Here is a 21,637-nt window from a genome sequence, read left to right as displayed (position 1 = left end):
GAAAAAAGGTAATTCCTTGAGAAGTTTCTCCTATCAGAAAAAAAGTCCAGTAGAAGTGTCAGTCATCCAGGCCCTTTGAAGTTTGAAAAACCAAAAATCCTTTACACAACTTAACTTATGTAAATAAACATTTTGAAATTGACCGCAGAGATCAGAGATCCTGAGCTGTCAATCAAACAATGTTCATCTGGGGAGCAGGTGTTCTCGTATTATAATACCTGCCTGGGCTGCCCACCAAGACTACATAATGAGGTTTACCCGACAGCTCCACTTGGTTCCCCACTCAAACCTGCCCTGAAGTGCACATACAAGTAGTCTGTTTTCATTTCATGATTTCAATTACGTGGAATAGCAACATGCACAATCAAAATCATTGCACTTCACCACAATCCCTTGAATGTTGGAGGCTTAGAAAATCTTTCAGAAATGTCCCAAAATACAGGATGGTCATGGTTATTACATAGAGTAAATAACAATTATTAAAACAATTATTAAAAAAATATTCCCTTGCAATATTTGTCCCCTTTTCTCTTCTCTTCTCTTCTATTGACTATTTGTTTCAGAGCAATTCACATATGCCAGGAACCCTCCAATAGTTTGCTTGGGTAGTTCTATTCAGGATTAAATAGTGAGTATTGGCAGGATGCCCAATTTTATTTTCACCCAACATTCACAAATGTGCACATAGAATAAGGATTCCCAAAAATATGTGAACCGTTGTCACATTTCCTCTCCCTAATAAAGGAACTGCGATGCCTTTACCGGCTATAGTGGCTACGGTTAGCAAACTCATGGGATAAGCTTAGCTTTTCACTGTGCTATCAGAGGAATCAGGATAAAGTTGTTTTGATGTCACTAACATTTTTGGAAGTTTATAGCATACTAGAATTATACATAAATATTACACAAAGACTATGGCATTATAATGAAACTTCAGACAAGATTTTTCAAAATTTGCATTTGATTCCATCTCTGCAAACGAAGAAGAATTTATTTAAATTGCATTTTTGATCAAATTAGCAAGTATGAATATTTTTCATAGCTAAATATTAAAATATTTTATTATTCACAGTAATCAAATTAGTGGAACTTTGAACCTGAGTTTGTCAGTGGCTCTGTACTTAATCCCAAATGTACTGACATCAGATCCATAACAATGAGGATGAACTTGCATCAAACTGATTTTCTTTCTTTTATTCTGAACACATCTGTGCCTTGCATACCATGTGCCAAGTTGACTATTATCATTCATTCAAAGACAATGGGTGAAATTCTCAGATTGGGAGACTCAGGCCGGAATTCTCCAGCTGCTGTGATTCACTTTACCCGCCAGAAGCGCACACTCGCCTGTGGGTTTCTCAACGGCGTTCGGTATTTTATTTTTGGAAAACATTTTATTAAGGCATTTATAATTTTATAATAATAACAGTAAACAGTACAAATACAAACATAGACATAGTGACATAGTGCAAATATGGCCTCCCTCCCTCGCAAGTCCCACCTCCTCGAAACAATAATCTAACCCCCCCCCCCCCCCTCGTCCACCTCTGCTGACAGTTTTCTCCAAAGAAGTCGACAAACGACTGCCAACTCCGGACGACCTCTAGCATTGACCCTCTTAGGGCGAACTTTATTTTCTCAAGTCTGAGAAACCAAGCCATGTCACTCAGCCAGATCTCTGAATTTGGGGGCTTCGAGTCCCTCCTAGCTAACAATATCCATCTCTGGCCTACCAAGGAGGCAAAGGCCAAGACGTCAGCCTCTCTCACCCCCTGGACTCCCGGATCTTCCGACACTCCGAAAATCACCACCTCTGGTCTCGGCACCACCCTTATTTTTAAGACCGTGGACATAACATCTGTAAAACCCTGCCAAAATCCCTTAAGCTTCGGACATGCCCAAAACATATGGACATGGTTTGCTGGCCTCCCGCACATCTCGCACACCTACCCTCTATCCCTTGCTCATCGGGCCACTGTCATGTGTGCCCGGTGGACAACCTTAAACTGAATCAGGCTGAGCCTGGCACATGATGAGGACGTGTTGACTCTGCTTAACGCATCCACCCAAAGACCTGCCTCTATCTCTCCCCCCCCCCCCCCCCCCAGCTCATCTTCCCACTAGCGCTTGAGCATCTTTGTCTGCGTTTCCTCCGACTCCATGAGTTCTTTAGAAACATCCAAAACCTTCCCCTCTCCCACCCGCATTCTGGAAACTACCCTGTCCTGTATCCCCCGTGGCGTTAGGAGCGGAAAGGTCGAAACCTGCCTTCACAAAAAAATCCCGTACCTGCAGATTTCTGAATCCATTTCCTGCTGGCAGTTCAAATTTCTCCTCTAAATCCTTCAAACAGGGGAAGCTCACATCGGTATTTTTTTTGAAAGGGGCAATTTTGTGTGGCCAATCCACCACCTACACATCTTTTGGGTTGTGGGGGTAAGGACCACGCAGACACGGGGAGAATGTGCAAACTGCACACGGGCAGGGGCCGGGATTGAACCTGGGTCCTCAGCGCCGTGAGGCAGCGGCGCTAACCACAATGCCACCCAGCCGCCCTTGTGTTGGGTGGTCACAATAAAATCCCACAGCCAGCGAATGGCTGCCGAGAAACACACGGCTGGGGGATCATAGAATCCAACTGTAACTGTTGAGGCCGGGACTGAATTGCATGTGGTTCGCACTCCCGTGGGGTGCTATTTATAGAGCAATTCAAGACATGCTAATGGACCAGTACACTGTTCATGGGAATCGAGAACAATTCCCATTCCCACCGGTGTCGGATTCGCTGGGCCAAGAATTGGTGCTGGAGAGCTTGACATGCCGGAGCTGCGTATAAGCACTCCACTCCCCACACATACCCATTTCAGCCAAGAAGATGGCTCCATGAAGAGAAGGACCGTGCTTTGCAGACGTGGAACTTGACCGAATGTTGGATGCGGTGGAGGAGAGGCGAGACACCCTCATCCCCAGGGTGGGCAGGAGGCTACCGTCCATGGCCATCAACTGGGCCTGTGTAGAGGTGTCTGAGGCTCTCACCATGGTGACCCTCACCAGATGGACTGGCCGCTGTGCCGCAAGAAGATGAATGACCTCCATAAGGTAGCTCGGTGAGTCTCCTCCTCTGCGTCCCTAGCATCACTCCTATCCCTCACTCCTCACATCACACCCCCACTCCCACAGAGGCCAATCACCTGCCTGCATCTCCCTCACATCCCACCGGGCACCAAACCCCAACATCTGTATTGTCCTCTTTGGCCAGGTGTCTTGCTCACACATGCCACCAGCTACAGACCCCTGTGTAATCTGCCTCCATGTGTCTCACCATGTCGTTTATGTGTTCCTTAGGAAAATATGGTCCATGACTGAAGGGAGTGGAAGAAGACCAGAGGGGGCATTACGGACCTCTGGGCTCTCACCCCTGCCGAGCAGAGGGTGATGGCATTGTCCGGGGAGGTCTAGGAGAAGGCTATCTCCAAGGTTGAGGTCGGCATGTGACAAACAAGTGAGCACCTATGCAAAATGATGGCTCTGTAGCATGTGAGTCACCCCTCTCCCCAGACCTCTCCTTCCACCTATCTCACCATGTGTCTTATCACCAGCAGACCATGCTGGCCCGCCTCCCCAAGCCACAACCCCAGCTCATCCCGAGGGATCAATCTGGGGATGACACTGACCACTCAGCACTGCATTCACCTGACCCTCCACCATTGCAGAGACTATCATTTCGGTGGGGCATTTTAGTGAAGAGGCTCCTGGGTCACCATCTGGTGCTCATGTCACACAGGCTGCAGTACATTAGGCGGAGGTAAGAATTCCCAAGGGAGTGGACATTTGGAAGTTTGCCCAATCCCAGGAACCAGCTGTAGTCTGGAGATGGATCGCGCTTCTGGAAAGTATGATCCCATCACTGGTGGAGATGTAGGCGCAGAGCCATGATCTACAGGAGAGGGTGTCAGCAACTTTGCAGTGCCTATAGGTGCAGTTAAAGGAGTCGAACCGCCTTCAGCTGCAGGAGACGGTGCCAACAATCCATGGTACCTAGGCCAACACTGAATATAGTTGAAGCCTTGGGTCAAAAAGTCACAGCCAATACATCCAAGGCTTGAGGCACATTATGCCGTCGATGGCCGAGTCTCGGTACAGGGGAGCCCAGTTGCAGGCAGTCATGTACCGGGCCCACATTGGCATTGCTGTGGCACTGCAGAGTTGGGCCCAGCCACAAAGGCTCATGGCTGAAGATATCAAGAACATTGTCAGCCAATGCTGACTGATCCGGGCCAGTCACAGAGGGACATGACCGAAGTGCAGAGGGACATGACCCCGTCTCTGTGCTCCATGGTTCAGGGCATTGAGACTTTTATAAAGGCATGGGGAGTCCATGGCGAGTTGCAGAGGCATTTATTAACACAACATTATATACATGAGCTTACCAGGTTCTCCCTCCTTCCTAGTCAGCCTCACTGGCTGACCTTTTATTCCAGTACTAGTAAGCTACCTCTTGCACTCCCAATGAGCGCAGGGAAACAATCATAAATTGGATCCTCAATTGGATGGGTCACGTGCATGTTATTACACTCTTCACCCCCCCCCCCCCCCCCGAAAACCTATGAAGGACAACGATGAGGAGGAGTCGACAAAATCAAAACGTCGAAAGCACCACCAGAGGACCAAACCTGCATAGCATCTGCGGCAGTCAGAGGACAGGGAAGAACAAAAAGTGTCCCAATTCCAGTTGGGCACCATATAATGGATGGTCAGGAGTTGACAGCATATACCCAGCCAGCAGTTACGTCTGGCCCAAAATCCTCCGCAGGTCACACACGGGAGGGAAGTTGCCAACAGACAAACCTTGGACGGCGCGCCACATGGCATCTAACTCATCACACCAAAGCGTGAATCGCTGCGGCGTTCCTTGCAAATCTCACTGGGGCCACGCGGGGACAGGGCCCGACAATTTTGCTCTCAACATCCTGAGCTCTCCCAATAGTGTTAGCGTGGAAGATCAGGGGCGAGATTCTCCGACCCCCCGCCGGGTATGAGAATTGCCGGGGCTGGCGTGAATCCCGCCCCTGCTGGTTGCCGAATTCTCCAGCACCGGAGATTCGGCGGGGGCGAGAATCGCACCGCGCCGGTTGGCGGGCCCCCCCCCCCCCCGGCGATTCTCCGGCCGGGATGGGCCGAAGTCCCCCTGCTAGGATGCCTGTCCCGCTGGCGTGGATTAAACCACCTCTCTTACAGGCGGGACAAGGCGACGCGGGCGGGCTCCGGGGTCCTGGGGGGGGGGGGGTTGCGGGGCGATCTGGCCCTGGGGGGTGCCCGCACAGTGGCCTTGCCCGCGATCGGGGCCCACCGATCCACGGGCAGGCCTGTGCCGTGGGGGCACTCTTTTCCTTCCGCCTTCGCCACGGTCTCCACCATGGCGGAGGCAGAAGAGACTCCCTCCACAGCGCATGCGCGGGAATGCCGTGAGCGGCCGCTAACACTCCCACGCATGCGCCGCCCGGCAATATCATATCCGTGCCAGCTGGCGGGGCACCAAAGGCCTTTTCCACCAGCTGGCGGGCGGAAATCAGTCCGGTGCAGGTCTAGCCCCTCAAGGTTAGGGCTGTGCCCTCCAAGATGCGGAGGATTCCGCACCTTTGGGGTGGCGCGATGCCCGACTGATTTGCGCCGTTTTTGGCGCTGGTCGGCGGACATCGCGCCGATACCGGAGAACATCGCCCCAGATCTATGTCACACACAGAAATGCCAAGGATCTGTTGCCCTGAAACGCTTCCTGTACTCCTTCCAGAACCAGATAGTAATTTTAAAAAAATGGTCCAGCGCACTCCGGCACAGGGTCGCCTGTGTGGAACGTGCCAAATAACTCTACGGCAATGGTGTCTGCAGCAGGCTGAGCAGTCGGACAGGAATTCTCTTCAATACCCACAATATGAGGGTCACCGCATTTGCGCTTAAATTGCCTTCTTCCACAGCGCAGAATCCTTCAGCGGAGCAATCCACAAACACCTGCAGTCGCATCACAACCATCAGCCTTGGGATGCAATATTACTGTCGTGTATCCTGCAGACTCGTCGGTCACGGAACATTGCAGTCAACAGAACACCACACTCACAACTCCGCGATGATCTTAAAATCCAGCAAAAAACTGGACAACGGACTAATGGACTACCCAGAAGTCCACTCCGCCACACCAAACCACCGAACCAGAGTCTGACCAACACATTGCGCCACTAACTGAATAAAATGGATAGATGACACCACATCCAGTATCGCCGGACACACAAGGCCCTGGACCTCTCCAAACAAACATATGTGCAAGTCAAGCCGGCAACAAAACCTTGGCCCAGCGCTCATTTTCCAAGTCATTACTGGCTCCATAAAAGCACCATCGACACACTGCACACCGATTCCAGACGTCCGCACCGGAGTCAAAAACATCCATCTCCGTGATGGGTCAGCTGGGTCTGAGGGTTTCTAGAAGGTTAAACTGGGTGGGCTCCCAGAGGCTCTGTGAACATTTACAGGACACAGTGAACAGTCAGCAGAGTGAGCAGCCAAGGGCCTGTAACATGTGCCAAATGGGTGTACTTAAAACAAATACTGCAGCAATGGCGGTCTGAGGAAGGCCACCCGATCCCGAGGGGATACCTCAAATCCACGGAACTGTCAGCAAATTGCTCCCCACTACTCCCCCGGCCCTGGCAGCCACCCCCTGCAAGCGGTACAATTTTAACATTTTTTCAAATTTTGCTTACCTTCTCTCTCCCCCTCAGTAGCCATGGTCACCAGTCCAAGTTTGTAAATACCAGTAATAAACCGTACCCGCGCGACTTCAATGCGCTAATCACGTTTAAATGAATGCAAGTACCAGTTTTGCATGCCGCCGCTGGAGAGAGGCACAAATCTCATTAACGCCACCAGCCCGGGACAGGAGCATGTCTCCCGAATCGATGCAGGGCGCGGACCTCGATTTTACCTGGATGCCCAATTCTCCGCCCGTTTGCGGTTCACGTTTGTGGCGTTGAGAGTCGGAGAACTTCACCTAGTTTGTTTTGTATCCTGTCTGATGAGGCATGAAGCTTAATACAACTTTTAACATTTTATTATTTAAATAGTGCTACATGGATTGCTACTGATTAGTAAGTTTGCAGACGACACAAAGGTTGGTGGAATTGCGGATAGCGATGAGGACTGTCAGAGGATACAACAGGATTTAGATTGTTTGGAGACTTGGGCGGAGAGATGGCAGATGGAGTTTAATCCGAACAAATCTTAAGTAATGCATTTTGGAAGGTCTAATGCAGGTAGGGAATATACAGTGAATGGGAGAACCCTCAAGAGTATTGACGGTCAGAGAGATCTAGGTGTACAGGTCCACAGGTCACTGAAAGGGGCAACACAGGTGGAGAAGGTAGTCAAGAAGGCATACGGCATGCTTGCCTTCATTGGCCGGGGCATTGAGTATCAGAATTGGCAAGTCATGTTGCAGCTGTATAGAACCTTAGTTAGGCCACACTTGGAGTATAGTGTTCAATTCTGGTCGCCACACTACCAGAAGGATGTGGAGGCTTTAGAGAGGGTGCAGAAGAGATTTACCAGAATGTTGCCTGGTATGGAGGGCATTAGCTATGAGGAGCGGTTGAATAAACTCGGTTTGTTTTCACTGGAACGAAGGAGGTTGAGGGGCGACCTGATAGATGTCTACAAAATTATGAGGGGCATAGACAGAGTGGATAGTCAGAGGCTTTTCCCCGGGGTAGAGGGGTCAATTACTAGGGGGCATAGGTTTAAGGTGAGAGGGGCAAGGTTTAGAGTAGATGTACGAGGCATGTTTTTTACGCAGAGGGTAGTGGGTGCCTGGAACTCGCTACTGGAGGAGGTGGTGGAAGCAGGGACGATAGTGACATTTAAGGGGCATCTTGACAAATACATGAATAGGATGGGAATAGAGGGATACGGACCCAGGAAGTGTAGAAGATTGTAGTTTAGTCGGGCAGCATGGTCGGCTGTGTGGTTTGGTTGATGAAATTAGCTATAATATCATGGTGCTTTCTTCATTGTAATAATTGGTTTTACGATTTGTTCCTCTCTTAAGGGAGTGTTATATCTTTATGGCACAGGTTAACTCTAATTAATGATGGACATGCCACATAAATGACTGCACATAGTTCACACATTTATGGAAGATTTTGATAATATTAATCAACCTACACATTTTAATACAATACAATGTGCTCTGTATCCTTATGAGAAATTAAAAGATGCAACTGCACAAATGATAGAAAACCAAAATGAGTGCTTCGAAGTCTGAGAAAAAATGTGTCTGATTTCATTGTAACTTTGAAATTATTATGCTTGTTGCAATGTTTTTCATTACTTGGAAGTTGCCTGAAATTGTAACGTAAATCGCTGTGCATTTTCAGCTAATTGTCTAATCAGTATTCTAAAGCATGTGTAAGGTAGCACTCTCCTTATGATGGTATGATTGGAGACTCGTTGCTCAGCTTTGCTGAGATCCAAATCTCAGGTTTGCTGCAGCTGGGCAGCACGGTAGCACAAGTGGATAGCACTGTGGCTTCACCGCGCCAGGGTCCCAGGTTCGATTCCCTGCTGGGTCACTGTCTGTGCAGAGTCTGCACGTTCTCCCTGTGTCTGCGTGGGTTTCCTCCGGGTGCTCTGGTTTCCTCCCACAGTCCAAAGACATGCAGGTTAGGTGGATTGGTCATGATAAATTGCCCTTAGTGAAAAAGGTTAGGAGGGGTTATTGGGTTACAGGGATGGGTGGAAATGGGGGCTTAAGTGGGTCGGTACAGACTCGATGGGCCGAATGGCCTCCTTCTGCACTGTACTATGTTCAGTGTAGGCCTGATGCCTTTCCAATTGCAGCAGGGTGACTGGAAGGCTCTTACATACTTCCTTGTAGCTGGCTCAGAATATAGTTGTGTTTGAGTACTGATCGCCCAGTGAGAAGAGGAAAAAGTCAGCGTTTCTACTCTCAAACCAACATTTAGTAAGTGTGTCCTTTGTATCAGGCAATCATTGCAGTTTTCTGAGGATCAAAAGATGTCCATATCAAATTTTTTCTTCGCTATTTTGACAGTGACATTAATATGGTTATTTTAAATGGGTTGATGCTTCCATCAAAATAGCATACAAAGAAATTGATGCAAATATATTAAAATTTTCATAATTACATTGTGCACAGTAATCTCCAGGCTTCTATGTTAAATTATTGCAAAGTCTGCAATGGTGTCAGCTTGTTATCTTTGGACAGAGACAATGAAGTTACTTCTAAGGTAGCTAATGAAGCTGAGATGTCAGAATTAATGTGTTCATTCAGAAAAAAGCAATTTAGTAACAAAGGACATCATGGAGTGACAGTTTGTTCTGCTGGTAACTCGTCGATGTATAATCGAATTGAAAATAATTGACTGAAACAAAAAAATAATTTGCCTTTGATTAAGAATGTTCGTAAAGAAATATTATTTATTCTAGAATTGCCAACATGATACCACTGGCCCATTTTGTGCTAAATGTCGGCCTGGCTTTTATGGAGACCCAACTCGTGGAACGGCCAGTGATTGTCATCCCTGCAGTTGCCCATTACTAATTCCTACAAATAAGTAAGTAAGATGTGAATTCATCTGTATTTGTAGAATTAGAAAATTAACTTAACATATTAAAGGCGGAAGCTTGCGGAGGCAATGAGGATTCTGGTTCCATATCTTTTCGGGAGGACTTCACATCTTGTTCCACTACCTGCGGGCGGTAGGCCTTATCTGGCAGTTCTTTTGAATAGGAGAGCCACCAAGTAGGCAATGGCTGCTGCTGGGACTGCACCCATCTGAGGCCTAGGATTGTCACTGGATCCCAGGACAAACGTGACTGATCGTTGGGTTGCGGCTGTGGGGGTGGGGGGAGGGGGAATTCATTAGGAATTTGAGTTCAGAAATGGGATCCAAGATGTAGCAGGCAATTTAGGGGTTAAACAGACCTAAGGGAAAAGACTGCTGGCAGCAAAGTCAGAGCGATACACCTGAGTTACCTTGTCTCATTAAAACGTAACCTTGTTAGTGGAAACACACAGGATGCCTAGGTCCAGCCAGGATGATCTACTTAAGATCCATTGTCATTTGGGACAGCCTTCCCTGAACAACCATTAGCTCATCACAGAATCTGATTACCTATTTGTCCATCAATGGAAGGTTAGTTACATATCAAATGGCATAGCTCTGTTCTTTTGTATAAACAAGAGTGGGCAATCAGCGAAGATATCGATAATAGCATACAAACATGTCTGGAAACCAGAGAACCTTTGTTTGAAGGGCTGGAGGAGCTCAGAGAGAGAGAGAGAGAGAGGAAATGCTGTTTTGAAAGTAAAAGAGAGAAGCCTTTGGAAATTGACCAGAGATGTCATGAACGTTGCCACCGAGACAGGCTTTGGAAAAAGGGTTTTGAACAAATGTCCCGAACAGAAGAAAATTTGCTTCATAGATTCAAGTATTGCCTTTTCCTGTTTATGTAAGTGGAACGAGAGCTGCATGTTCATGTAAAGTGTTGTTTAATGGGAAATATGGTGTTAAGATTAAGCAACTGCATGTGTTTTGTTAGTGTTAGAGCTGAAGTAAAAGTTTAAATCTTGTTTTATTTTCTTTTGTTTTAATAAAGTTTGTTTATAAAATAACCAAACCCTGTTTCTATATTATCACTCCTGGAACAAATCGATTTTTCCACACCACAGAAAAGTTATGACATCTGGTCCAGTCTCTTAGCCATTGTTGGCAACTTTCATGACCTCCCTGGTCGATTTTCAAAGCCTTCTCTGTAACTGTTCAAAACAGCATTTCCTCTCTCTCCCTCTCTAAGCCCCACCCAGCCCCTCCAACAAACGTTCTCTGGGGTTTCCAATCATTATCTTCGCCCACACCCATTTAAACAAAAGAACTGAACTATGCCATTTATATGCAACTAACCTTCCATTAACAGACAAATAGGTAATCACATCCTGTGATGGGACAATGGCTGTTCAAACAAGGTTGGCCTGAATGACAATGGATCCAAAGTGGATCATCCTGCTGAACCAGAGTATCCTGTGTATTCCCACTAACAAAGTTAAGTTTGAATGGGCCAAGGTAACTCAGGCTGTGGGCGTATCCCTCTCAATCTACTGCTAGCACTCTTTCCCTCAGTCTGTTTAACTCCTAAATTGGCTGCTGCATCTTGGACCCAATTTCTGGACCCAAGTTCCTAATATCTCTTTATCATGACAAAATACAAATTGGTTCTGATGAAACATCATCGACTTGAAATGTTAACTCCCAGCATTTTCTGTTTTCATTTATAGAATCACTACAGTGCAGAAGGAGGTCATTCAGCCCATCAGTCTGCACTGACCCTCTGAACGAGCACACTACTTAGGCCCAGTCCCCCATAACCTGCAATTTTGGACACCAAGAGGCCATTTAGCATGGCCAATCCATCTCACTTGCACGTCTTTGGACTGGTTACAAATTTTCAGCATTTGCAGTGTTTTACTTTTTGTCATAATTCGCTTCCCATTCTCCCCCAGAAATGCCCACCTCCAAGAATTTCTGCTCTTTGATGGGATTTCATTTGTCTTCTTTATATTGTTCACCTTCATTGCATTTCACTCAGCTTCTTTCCCGTGCCTCTATTCAATTCAGGGCTTTCACTTCTAAGAAGCAATAATGGATATTGTCTTTGTAACCTAGCTGAGAATCATAGTTTGATGCAAAACATTTTTTTTCATACATAGGTTCAGGCAAATATATATATTAATAACAATATCAAGTGCCAGAAAAATATAATTAAACTTTTATCTATTAAGATAATCTCCTAAATTACCACATAATCTAATTATGCTGAAGTATTTGAAGATACAAAATGAGGAAAACTATACAGCCTGGGTATCACACAGCTCCCTGCTGTGTAAATATGGCGACTACCTTTTGGGGAGATTTTTAAAAAATCTATTTTCCACGGTGACTAAAACTCTCAGAGGATGCTTTAATGCTTTCTTTGCTGTCGCCTGATTCATTGTTCCCTGTCCCCATCTTAATACCATTCACATTCTCAACCTGACAAGCACATAGACAATGAATCACTTGTTAAGAAAGTACAGACAGTCTTAATTTTTTAAAAATCAAATTGGTATTCAATATTAAACAAAGCCTGACAAAATCAAGACTCATGGCTCCAGTTCCGACATGTACTTACTGCTTTACATGCAAGAAAAAATAAGTTTCATTCAGTATCCTCTTAAAGAAGCACCTCACAGGTATACTCATTCAATTAAAAGCAAAACACGGCGGGCGGACGCTGGAAATCTGACATAAAAACAGTAAATACTGGATAAAGTCAGCAGGTCTGGCTGCATCTGTGGAGAGAGAAATAAAGTCAATGTTTCAAGTCTATTGACCCTTCTAAAGGATACGCATTTATGATTTTGACAGAGTTTTAGACATGGTTGTGGGATTTTAATGCCAAAGCAGTAGCAAAACTTTCAGAAAATAATTTTATAAAGCTGGGCTCAGACCAGTGGTTACCAACCTGTGGGAGTGATCCGTGCAAATACTGTAGGTGGTCTGTGAAAAGAATAAATACAATTACATGTACTTCATATGTATCATAATCAATGTTACATTATTATTTGCAATTCTAGAAACACTGAAAGCCCTGATCCCAATTGAGCACACGAGCTTTGCCACTCCCTGAAGTAGGAGTATGATGAGCATGCCATGCACAGCTCTGCAGCATGATTCGCGAAGCCCCAGCACTCTCTTTGATCCCTCACGCTTCTATGAGGTATATAAGTCTCCAGGACTGCCTTTAATATCTCACGTCAACCTCTTGGCCCAAACCGGAGAGAATGACAATTTTTCAATGAGCTCTTTGGTTCTCTCATGAATGCTCGCGACAATCTTCCTTACACTGCCCCCCACCCCCCCGCCCTCCCAACCAACCACCTTCCTATGAGAGTCTGTGCATCCCATCCCTATTTTGCTACCCTAACACAACCACCTCCTGCTATTCCAGAGTCTGTGTGCATCCCCTACCTATCACACAGTTCGGTTTCCATCCACCCATTCGGTGCCTGTGAACCAGTCTTCCAAATCAGACTCCAGCTTCCCTATCCTCGGTCTCCCCTCTGCTTTCCATCGTCCTCACACCATCCAATCCCACCATGGTCCCTCATGTCGTTGACATCCGTCCCTCCCCCACCCCCGGTGGCAATGCTGGTCTTTGTTTCGGAGTACAGCCTAGCCTGAGGCCTGCAGTACACCCTGAATGCTATCCTCCAGGACTATGGAGGCACACAGCATGAACAGACCAACCGTACAAGCTGTCAACCCATCACATTGGTATTGGTGAAAAATCAGAGCAGCGCTGTTGCAGGTCGGCTTTGAAAGTTGTACTCGCCTCAAAGCCCTGAGCGATATGAGTGTGGGCAGCTCCATGCCACTTATATGAATGACATTTAGACTGATCTAATTTTTCGCTGGTGTGTCAGTTAATTGGAAGAGGAAACCATGATTCTGGTGAGTAGCGTTTCTAATGAGCATTTGTGAAATGATAATGCATGGAAATGAGTTTGCACCATGGATCAGCAGAGAACTTGACCCGCCAACAGGTTGCCCTGAAAGTGGTAAGGTGGTAAATTCTGAATTGATCCTCCCCCCCCCCCTCCCCCAGCAGGAATCAAACTTTTGGCCTCTCTGAATTTTCTGCTCCCGCCTGTCACAAAACCCACTGCTGGCAAAACTGGGAAATATCTTTTAACGAAATAAACAATTGTTAATCATAGTAGTTAATTAAGCCAGAGTTTTGTGATTACAAACGGATACAATGGGCTGGATTTTCCACAGCCCCACGGCATAATTGGGGGCGGCGCGGGGGCGGAGAATCCACTTTCACGCCGTAATCGGTTCGGCGATTCTCTGGGACCCGAAAATCAGCGTGACCGCGGGGTACGCCGCACTGGCGGGAGTCCATTGCCAGAGGCCCGCCTAGCAATCCTCCGCTCCCGACCAGCCGAGTTCCCGATGCTGGGGAACTAACCACCTATTGCCGGTCAGGATGCTGGAGCGGCGACTGCAGACTCCGTCTGCGGCCGCCCTGATCGGGGGCGGGAGGGATCGGAGACCCGGGGTGGGGGGGGGCGCCTTATAGGCGGCCAGGGATTAAATCTGCGTGGTTTCAAGCTCAGGCGCGTGGCTGATGGTGGGGTGAGGAGGGGGGGGTCTCTTTTCTCTGTGTGGCTCCATGGTCTGAGTCAGCCATGGAGCTCAGCATGGTCGCTGGAGGGCACCGCCATGTGCATGCGCGGACTCCGAACTGGAAGTGCGGGGGGCCCATATCCGCAGCAAAAGCGGCGAGATTTACTCCGTATCCCTGCTCGACCCTGCAAGGCATTGAATTTGTTCAACGTTTTGTAAGGAGTTTCTGGAGTAAAACTCCACCGTTTTTACACCGGCATGGGGGCATAGTCTCATTTTGGGAGAATCCAGCCCAATGTGTTTCCAAGACCTCAGAGACACAGGAAGGCAGCTGTACATTCCTTTTTTTAATAGTACAGAGTTGTATGTGACAGGGAATTTCAGGCTGAAATGCCATTGAGATGGCGCCATCCTTTTACTATACACAGTGTCGGCTGAAACATCCAATAGCCATTCCAGAAACTATTAGTTGGAATTAGATCCCTGTTCTATCTTTGGTGCTGGAAAAGAAAAGCAGTTCATGTCTGTTCCACAGTGATGATTTCAGCAAAGAGTACTTGGCTATGCAGCTAATACAGTTTATATTGTTTTCTCTTTTTGTGTCTGTGTCTGAACAACATGAACAACATAGTTTTAGTCCAACCTGTCACCTGGATGCTAGAGGAGAGATAATATGTGACCGATGTCCCCCTGGATATGCAGGATCTCGGTGTGACAGGTAAGAACATTTCCAGTCGTTTAAATTTAATCCCACAAGTACTGGGAGTTTTAAAGGAAAGTTTGTTGCCGAAATGTTGTTTGTGACTTAATGTTTTGCATGGACCAGAAGCAATCTTTCACTTTGCTCACAAACAATATTTGCTTATATCTTCACTTTATTTTAAATAAACAATATCCCAAATTCTGTACTTCGTTTTTCTCAAGTCTTGTAATTGTAATCATTATTTAATTATAGTAATAGCACATCATTTTCAAAATAATTTGTTTTTAAATGGCGAACAAGTTGTCTATTACAAACTGAAAACAAAATCCTTCTTAAAGTATTTTGAAGGTATCTGGCACACAAATATGCATTTTACCTGAAAGTGATCAAACCAAAAGCCAGAAACCACCCTTTATATTTTCAGGGTGATTGAGAACAGCGCATAGATAAACCTGCTTATGTATGGCGTAGATCATTGAACTTTCAAAGTATTCTCGAATAGGATTACTCAAGATTAACTTTTTGAACACTTCAGTCTGACATGTTAAGAAAATGTGAGGTTCATTCCATTCAAATATTTTTAAAGGTAGAATTATGCTTTTATAAAACAGTGCGAACATAGGCTGCCCCATGAAGTGTTTCACCAAATAGACAGTCAGGGATTTCTGCACCTGTCGAAAATTATTAAAATGAAATGTCAGTGTTTTCAGTTCACTGACTTTTTGATCATAGTAAAAATAAAATGGGGAATCCAAAATAGTTAATAATTTATTGACTTTCTAGCATTTCTTTGCATCCCAGAAATGCAAAAACACAGCACAAGCGTTTGCAGAACTGGAAAGTTCACACCATATTAGGTGATGATTCATTTAAAGGGTAAGCTTTGATATACTGGTAGTCATGTCAAGGAAAGCATGTTATATTGGGAATGTCTGCAAGTTTTACAGTTGAGAGAGGCACCTGTCATTATATGTCACTGTAGCAGAGAGCTATTTCTGTCAGACTCCTCACACTACTCAGTGGGGAGCTACTGTCTGCAGTATACATTATTTTAGAAGCAATGGAGCAATGATACTACAAATAGGAGCATACAAGTGTCAGAGCAATAAAGAAAAAAACAAAAGAAGCAAATATGAAATAAGCTTAAAAATAATTGAGTTTTTCATGAATATTAAATGTAGTTTGTGTGAAGTGTGATAAGCTAATTGAAACATATTGAGGTCTATTCATAGTTGAATCATATTTTGGTCTGTTATTTGATAGTTACGGATAAACTCCATTTGAGACCAGACTCTGTCCATCCTCGCCCTGTTCCAAAATAAGAAAGAACAGTGGATTGCAAAATGGCTTTGGATTCTGATTCTGGTATCTTATATTTTCCTTGAAATGAAGGATATTTAAGTTTTATATTCAAAATAAGTAAGGGGAGGCCTGTGACAGGATGGAGGGCAGAAGAAATTAATTAAAAGATTTCATGGTGTAAAAGCTGCTGGCATTCTATTGGCCCATAACTGGGATCTGCAGATGCCTCGACTATACATCAATGGGACATTGAAGGGGCTGCCAAAAATAGACATTCAGATGCATTAATGCATCATCAGACAGCTGGTGCTAATGCACAGCAATGGGAAATCCCTCCCCATGTGGAAAACCATCCCGCATTATCAATTGCAAGCCTCAACATGTTGAGGCCTCTTTGCCCCCGAAAGGATTAGATGGACTCCACGCTGCCACGATGTTAATTGGCCAGTCACCACGTGATTGTAATCACCAATCAGAATTTTTTTGTTTTGTGGTGGCAGCCACTTGAGTGTCTGCTGTCAAGACCCTCACTGTGGGAATTAAATTCAGCCTTTTATATGCAGAAGTGTTCACAAATGTTGCTCCTGAAATGTCAGGCTGTAATTTTAAGACTATGCCCCATGTTCCCAGATTCCCCATCCAGCTGAAATGGTAACTTTCTGTCTACCCTATCAGTTTCCCTTAGTATCTTCCATGCTTTGGTCATCCATTAATGTTCTAAACTCCAGACATACATATACTCCTCGTAATTTAACCTTTGGAGTCCGGTATCATTCTGGTAAATCCCATTCCCTTCCAGGCCTATTCTTTTGTTCGTTCATCGGATGTGAGTGTCTCTGGCAACAATACTTTTATTGCCCATCTCTAGTTGCCCTTGAGAAGGTGGTGGTGAGTTGCCTTACATAAGAACATAAGAACTAGGAACAGGAGTAGGCCATCTGGCCCCTCGAGCCTGCTCCGCCATTTAATGAGATCATGGCTGATCTTTGTGGACTCAGCTCCACTCTCTGGCCCGTACACCATATCCCCGAATCCCTTTATTCTTTAGAAAGGCATCTATCTTTTTCTTAAAAACGTTTAAAGAAGGAGCCTCAACTGCTTCACTGGGCAAGGAATTCCAGAGATTCACAACCCTTTGGGTGAAGAAGTTCCTCCTACACTCCATCCTAAATCTACCTCCCCTTATTTTGAGGCTATGCCCCCTAGTTCTGCTTTCCCCGACCAGTGGAAATAACCTGCCCGCATCTATCCTATCTATTCCCTTCATAATTTTATATGTCTCAATAAGATGCCCCCGCATCCTTCTAAACTCCAATGAGTACAGTCCCAGTCTACTCAACCTCTCGTCATAATCTAATCCCCTCAACTCTGGGATCAACCTAGTGAATCTCCTCTGCACTCCCTCCAGTGCCAATATGTCCTTTCTCAGGTAAGGAGACCAAAACCGAACACAATACTCCAGATGCGGCCTCACCAACACCCTATACAATTGCAGCATAACCTCACTAGTCTTGAACTCCATCCCTCTAGCAATGAAAGACAAAACTCGATTAGCCTTCTTAATCACCTGTTGCACCTGCACACCAACTTTTTGCGATTCATGCACTAGCACACCCAGGTCTCTCTGCACAGCAGCATGTTTTAATATTTTATCATTTAAATAATAATCCCTTTTGCTATTATTCCTACCAAAATGGATGCTGAATTGCTTGAATTGCTGCAGTCCATATGGTGTAGCTACACCCACAGTCCTGTTAGGAAGGAAGTTCCAGGATTTTGACCCGTCAGTTGTGAAGGAGCAACAATGTATTTCTAATTTTCAAGCTCCTGGGTAATTCAAAAATGTTGGAGGATTTGAACATATTCCTTTTGTTTGCAGAGAGCAGGTTCTGCATATGAATGATGTTCTTTCTAGCAAGGGTAAATTACTCATGTTGGAGCTCAACTGATTATCTTAAGCTTTTTGTTAATGTGGCTATTTAGCACATTCGAGATTGTTCAACAAGTGTTGCACAATCATAGGGTCACAGCTAACATTTTGGTTTTGATTTTTGCAAGTGTGAGCTATTTGAATATGGTCTGTACTGTCCCTGTTACAAACAATCAAAGGATCACGCTTTTTGATTTCAGTACCAGTCCAATGCCAATATTTAGGCCGGTGTGGCTTCTGGCTAGTTACCCCCTTTGCCAATTGGATGCTGATATATTTCCATGCTCGAAGAAACCCTTGACCCCACCCGATTTTGGCTGACCCAAACCACCCATGGCATGAACTTCCTGACCCCAAGATCTGAAATCTGTCATGGTTTCAGCCCCAATGTTGCCAGTTTTGAGACATTGTGCCTATATTTTTCTATATACTTTTTTCTAACTTGCCATCAAAGTGCTATTAACTCAGCAACCTAAATTCATATTGTACTACTAACAAAGAAAACATCCTAAGGCATTTTATACAGGTCTAAGGGAAAAATACACGCTTAACCAAAGAACGATTTTAGGATTGGCATCTGAAAGCTTACAGAGATCGGTTTTAAGGAGAGTCTTAAAGGAGTAGAGGAAGGCAGAGGATCGCATGGGTTTGCAGAAATAAAATAATATTTTAGCAGGAGAAAGGCTGACAAAGCAGACAGTTTTACAAAGGTGCAAGCAGGTTCTTTGTTACATTTGTTGCCCATCCCTAATTATCCTTGAGAAGGTGGTGGTGAGCTGCCTCCTTGAATTGCTGCTGTCCTTGTGGCGTAGATACAATCACAGTGCTGTAAGGGAGTTCCAGGAGTTTGACTCAAATGAAGGAACAATGATATATTTCCAAGTCAGTATGGTGTGTGACTTGGAAGTAAAGGTGTTCCCATGCTCCTGCTGCCTTTGGGAGGTGCTGCTGAAGATACCTTGGGGAATTGCTGCAACATATCTTGTAGACGTACACAGTGTAACTATGGTATGGCTACTGATGCAGAGAGCAAATCTTTTTTTTATTTTTTCTATTAAGGGGCAATTTAGTGTGACCAATCCACCAACCCTGCACATATTTTTGGGTTGTGGGGTGAAATCAATGCAGACACGGGGAGAATGTGCAAACTCCACACGGACAATGACCTGGGGCTGGGCTGGAACCCAGGTCCTCAGCGCCATGAAGCAGCAGTGCTAATCACTGCGCCACCGTGCCACCCTTGGGAGCAAAGGTCTAAGGTGGTGGACGGAGTGTCCATCAAGCAGACTGCATTATCCGAGATCATGTTGAGCTTTTTGGAATAACTAATCAGTAGAACAAAACGATTCGCTGCTCAATATTTCTTCTGAAAATTAAATATTTTATCTGTATCAGTACTTGTTATGCAAGCCACAGCTCTGCAAAACACTTCTAAAATGAGAACTAAATATATAATTAGTGATGGAATGTCAGCCTCTAATTACTTATTTCATTATTGATGAAATTATTTGTTAATTTTCATTCAACTGGGGCATGTCTAACCATCTGTGGCTGTGACAATTTACAAATACGTGATGTGACAAATACATGTCATCATGCTGTGTGGGAGCCCCAAACTGTTGCTGAGAGTAATAGCGTTTATTTTGAAAATGAAATGAAATGAAATTCGCTTATTGTCACGAGTAGGCTTCAATGAAGTTACTGTGAAAAGCCCCTAGTCACCACATTCCGGCACCTGTTCGAGGAGGCTGGTACAGGAATCGAACAATGCTGCTGGCCTGCCTTGGTCTGCTTTAAAAGCCAGCGATTTAACCCAGTGTGCTAAACCAGCCCCTGCACAGAATAGCTTTTGAAAAATGTATGTAATTTTGACAAATTTGGGTTCGTTAAGTTGAGGGTATCTTTATAGTTTGGACCTAGTCTGAGCATTATGCCTTCGACAACTGCTGGAGCATGGGTCAGATATAAACTTTGATTTTGTCAGACTGGCAAACCCAGGGCGGGATTCTCCGAAATGGAGGCAGAGTGTTTGCGCCGTTGTGAACGCCGTCGAGGTTCACGACGGCCGAAACGGCCCCTATCCTGACCGATTCAGGGCCCGATAATGGGCTAGGAGTGGCGGCGCATCATTTACACGTGCCAGGCCTTGGCGCCGCGTAATGGCGGCGGCGCATACATGACGTGGCCGGCACCGCATAACTGGCGTCACCCGCACATGCGTGGTTGCCGTCCTCTCCGAGTCTGCCCCGCAAGAAGATGTCTGACGGATCTTGCGGGGCTGCGGAAGAAAGGAGGTCCTCCTTCAGAGAGGCCGGCCCGACGATCAGTGGGCACCGATCGTGGGCCAGACCCCATTTGAGGCCGCCCCCGGTGCAGGATCCTCCCTTGCCCCCCTGCAGGCCGCCCCCCCCAGCGTTCCCGCGCTGTTCCCGCCGGCAGCGACCAGGTGTGGGCGGCGCCGGGGGAACCCGCCATTTTGGGCAGGCTGCTCGGCCCATCCGGCACTGAGAATCGCGGGGGTACCGGTGAATCGTCATTTTGGCTGTCTAGGGCGATTCACTGGACTGTGGCGCGCAAAACGCGATTGTGCCGATCTGGCCGCTTACGTGAATCACGGGAGGGCGTCGGACTGGCGTCGCGGGAAAATTTCGCGACCCAGGCGATTCTCCCAACCGGCCGGGGAGCGGAGAATCGCGCCCCCAATGTTAGACTGGATATGGTGCACGGTACACACAGTTTGGGAGGACTGGCCTCACCAAATTTGATGATGCAAATCCTTATCCCTTTTTCAATAAGCTCAGTGTGTATGACAAAAAAACACTTCACCAGATCCTGGACTGCTGCTGCTTGACATTGCCTGTCATTGTTTTGCTAGAGGCTGATGGGAGCAACAACATGGGCAGCGTCATTGAGAGGGAGCCAACAAATATGTTCTCATTAAATCGTGAATTGTTAAGAGATATTGCTGCAGAGAGTGCTGCAAAGGAACATGTAAAATCTCAGGTGAAAGATTAGAAAAGCTGACAGGTTGAATGCAGTGTTCCAGGTGGACAGTGACATTCCATACAAAGCATGGGCTCCATCTAAATGGTCATTTGTCACACCAACAGACAAATAATCTGTAAAGCTGTCACATCACATTTACCCATTTTTCATAGAATTGTACAGCACAGAACGTCGAGACCAATCAGGTCATTGTGCCAACTCTTCAAAGACCTATCCAAACAGTCCCACTCTTCAGCACTTTTCTTGTAGCCGTGCAGTATATTTCATTTTCAAGTGAAAGGTACCGTTTCTAAGCTACTGTTAAATCTGCTTCCTACGTGTAGTGCTTTCTGGATGATCATAATTTACTGCATTAAAAAAAAATTATCAGCCCCCTGTTTTTTTTTTTTTGCTGGGTATGGTAAATCTGTGTCCTTTGGTCACTGACTCTTCTGCCAGTGGCAGTGGCACCAGTTA

The 21,637-nt window shown here is 45.8% G+C and overlaps 1 protein-coding gene across 6 annotated transcripts in view; it reads left to right on the top strand.

Annotated features, from left to right (window-relative positions):
- lama2 (laminin, alpha 2) overlaps window positions 1-21,637 on the top strand; it is a 747,099-nt gene that overhangs the window by 410,600 nt on the left and 314,862 nt on the right. For all 6 annotated transcript variants that reach the window (XM_072499223.1, XM_072499224.1, XM_072499222.1 and 3 more), the window contains exons 17-18: window positions 9,499-9,626; window positions 14,872-14,958. In XM_072499223.1, coding sequence (XP_072355324.1) covers window positions 9,499-9,626; window positions 14,872-14,958 — 215 coding nt within the window. The remainder of the gene's footprint in view (window positions 1-9,498; window positions 9,627-14,871; window positions 14,959-21,637) is intronic.

Source organism: Scyliorhinus torazame, chromosome 4 (genome assembly GCF_047496885.1).
Source record: "Scyliorhinus torazame isolate Kashiwa2021f chromosome 4, sScyTor2.1, whole genome shotgun sequence".
NCBI lineage: Eukaryota > Metazoa > Chordata > Chondrichthyes > Carcharhiniformes > Scyliorhinidae > Scyliorhinus > Scyliorhinus torazame.
This window is presented reverse-complemented; position numbering and strand designations above follow the sequence as displayed.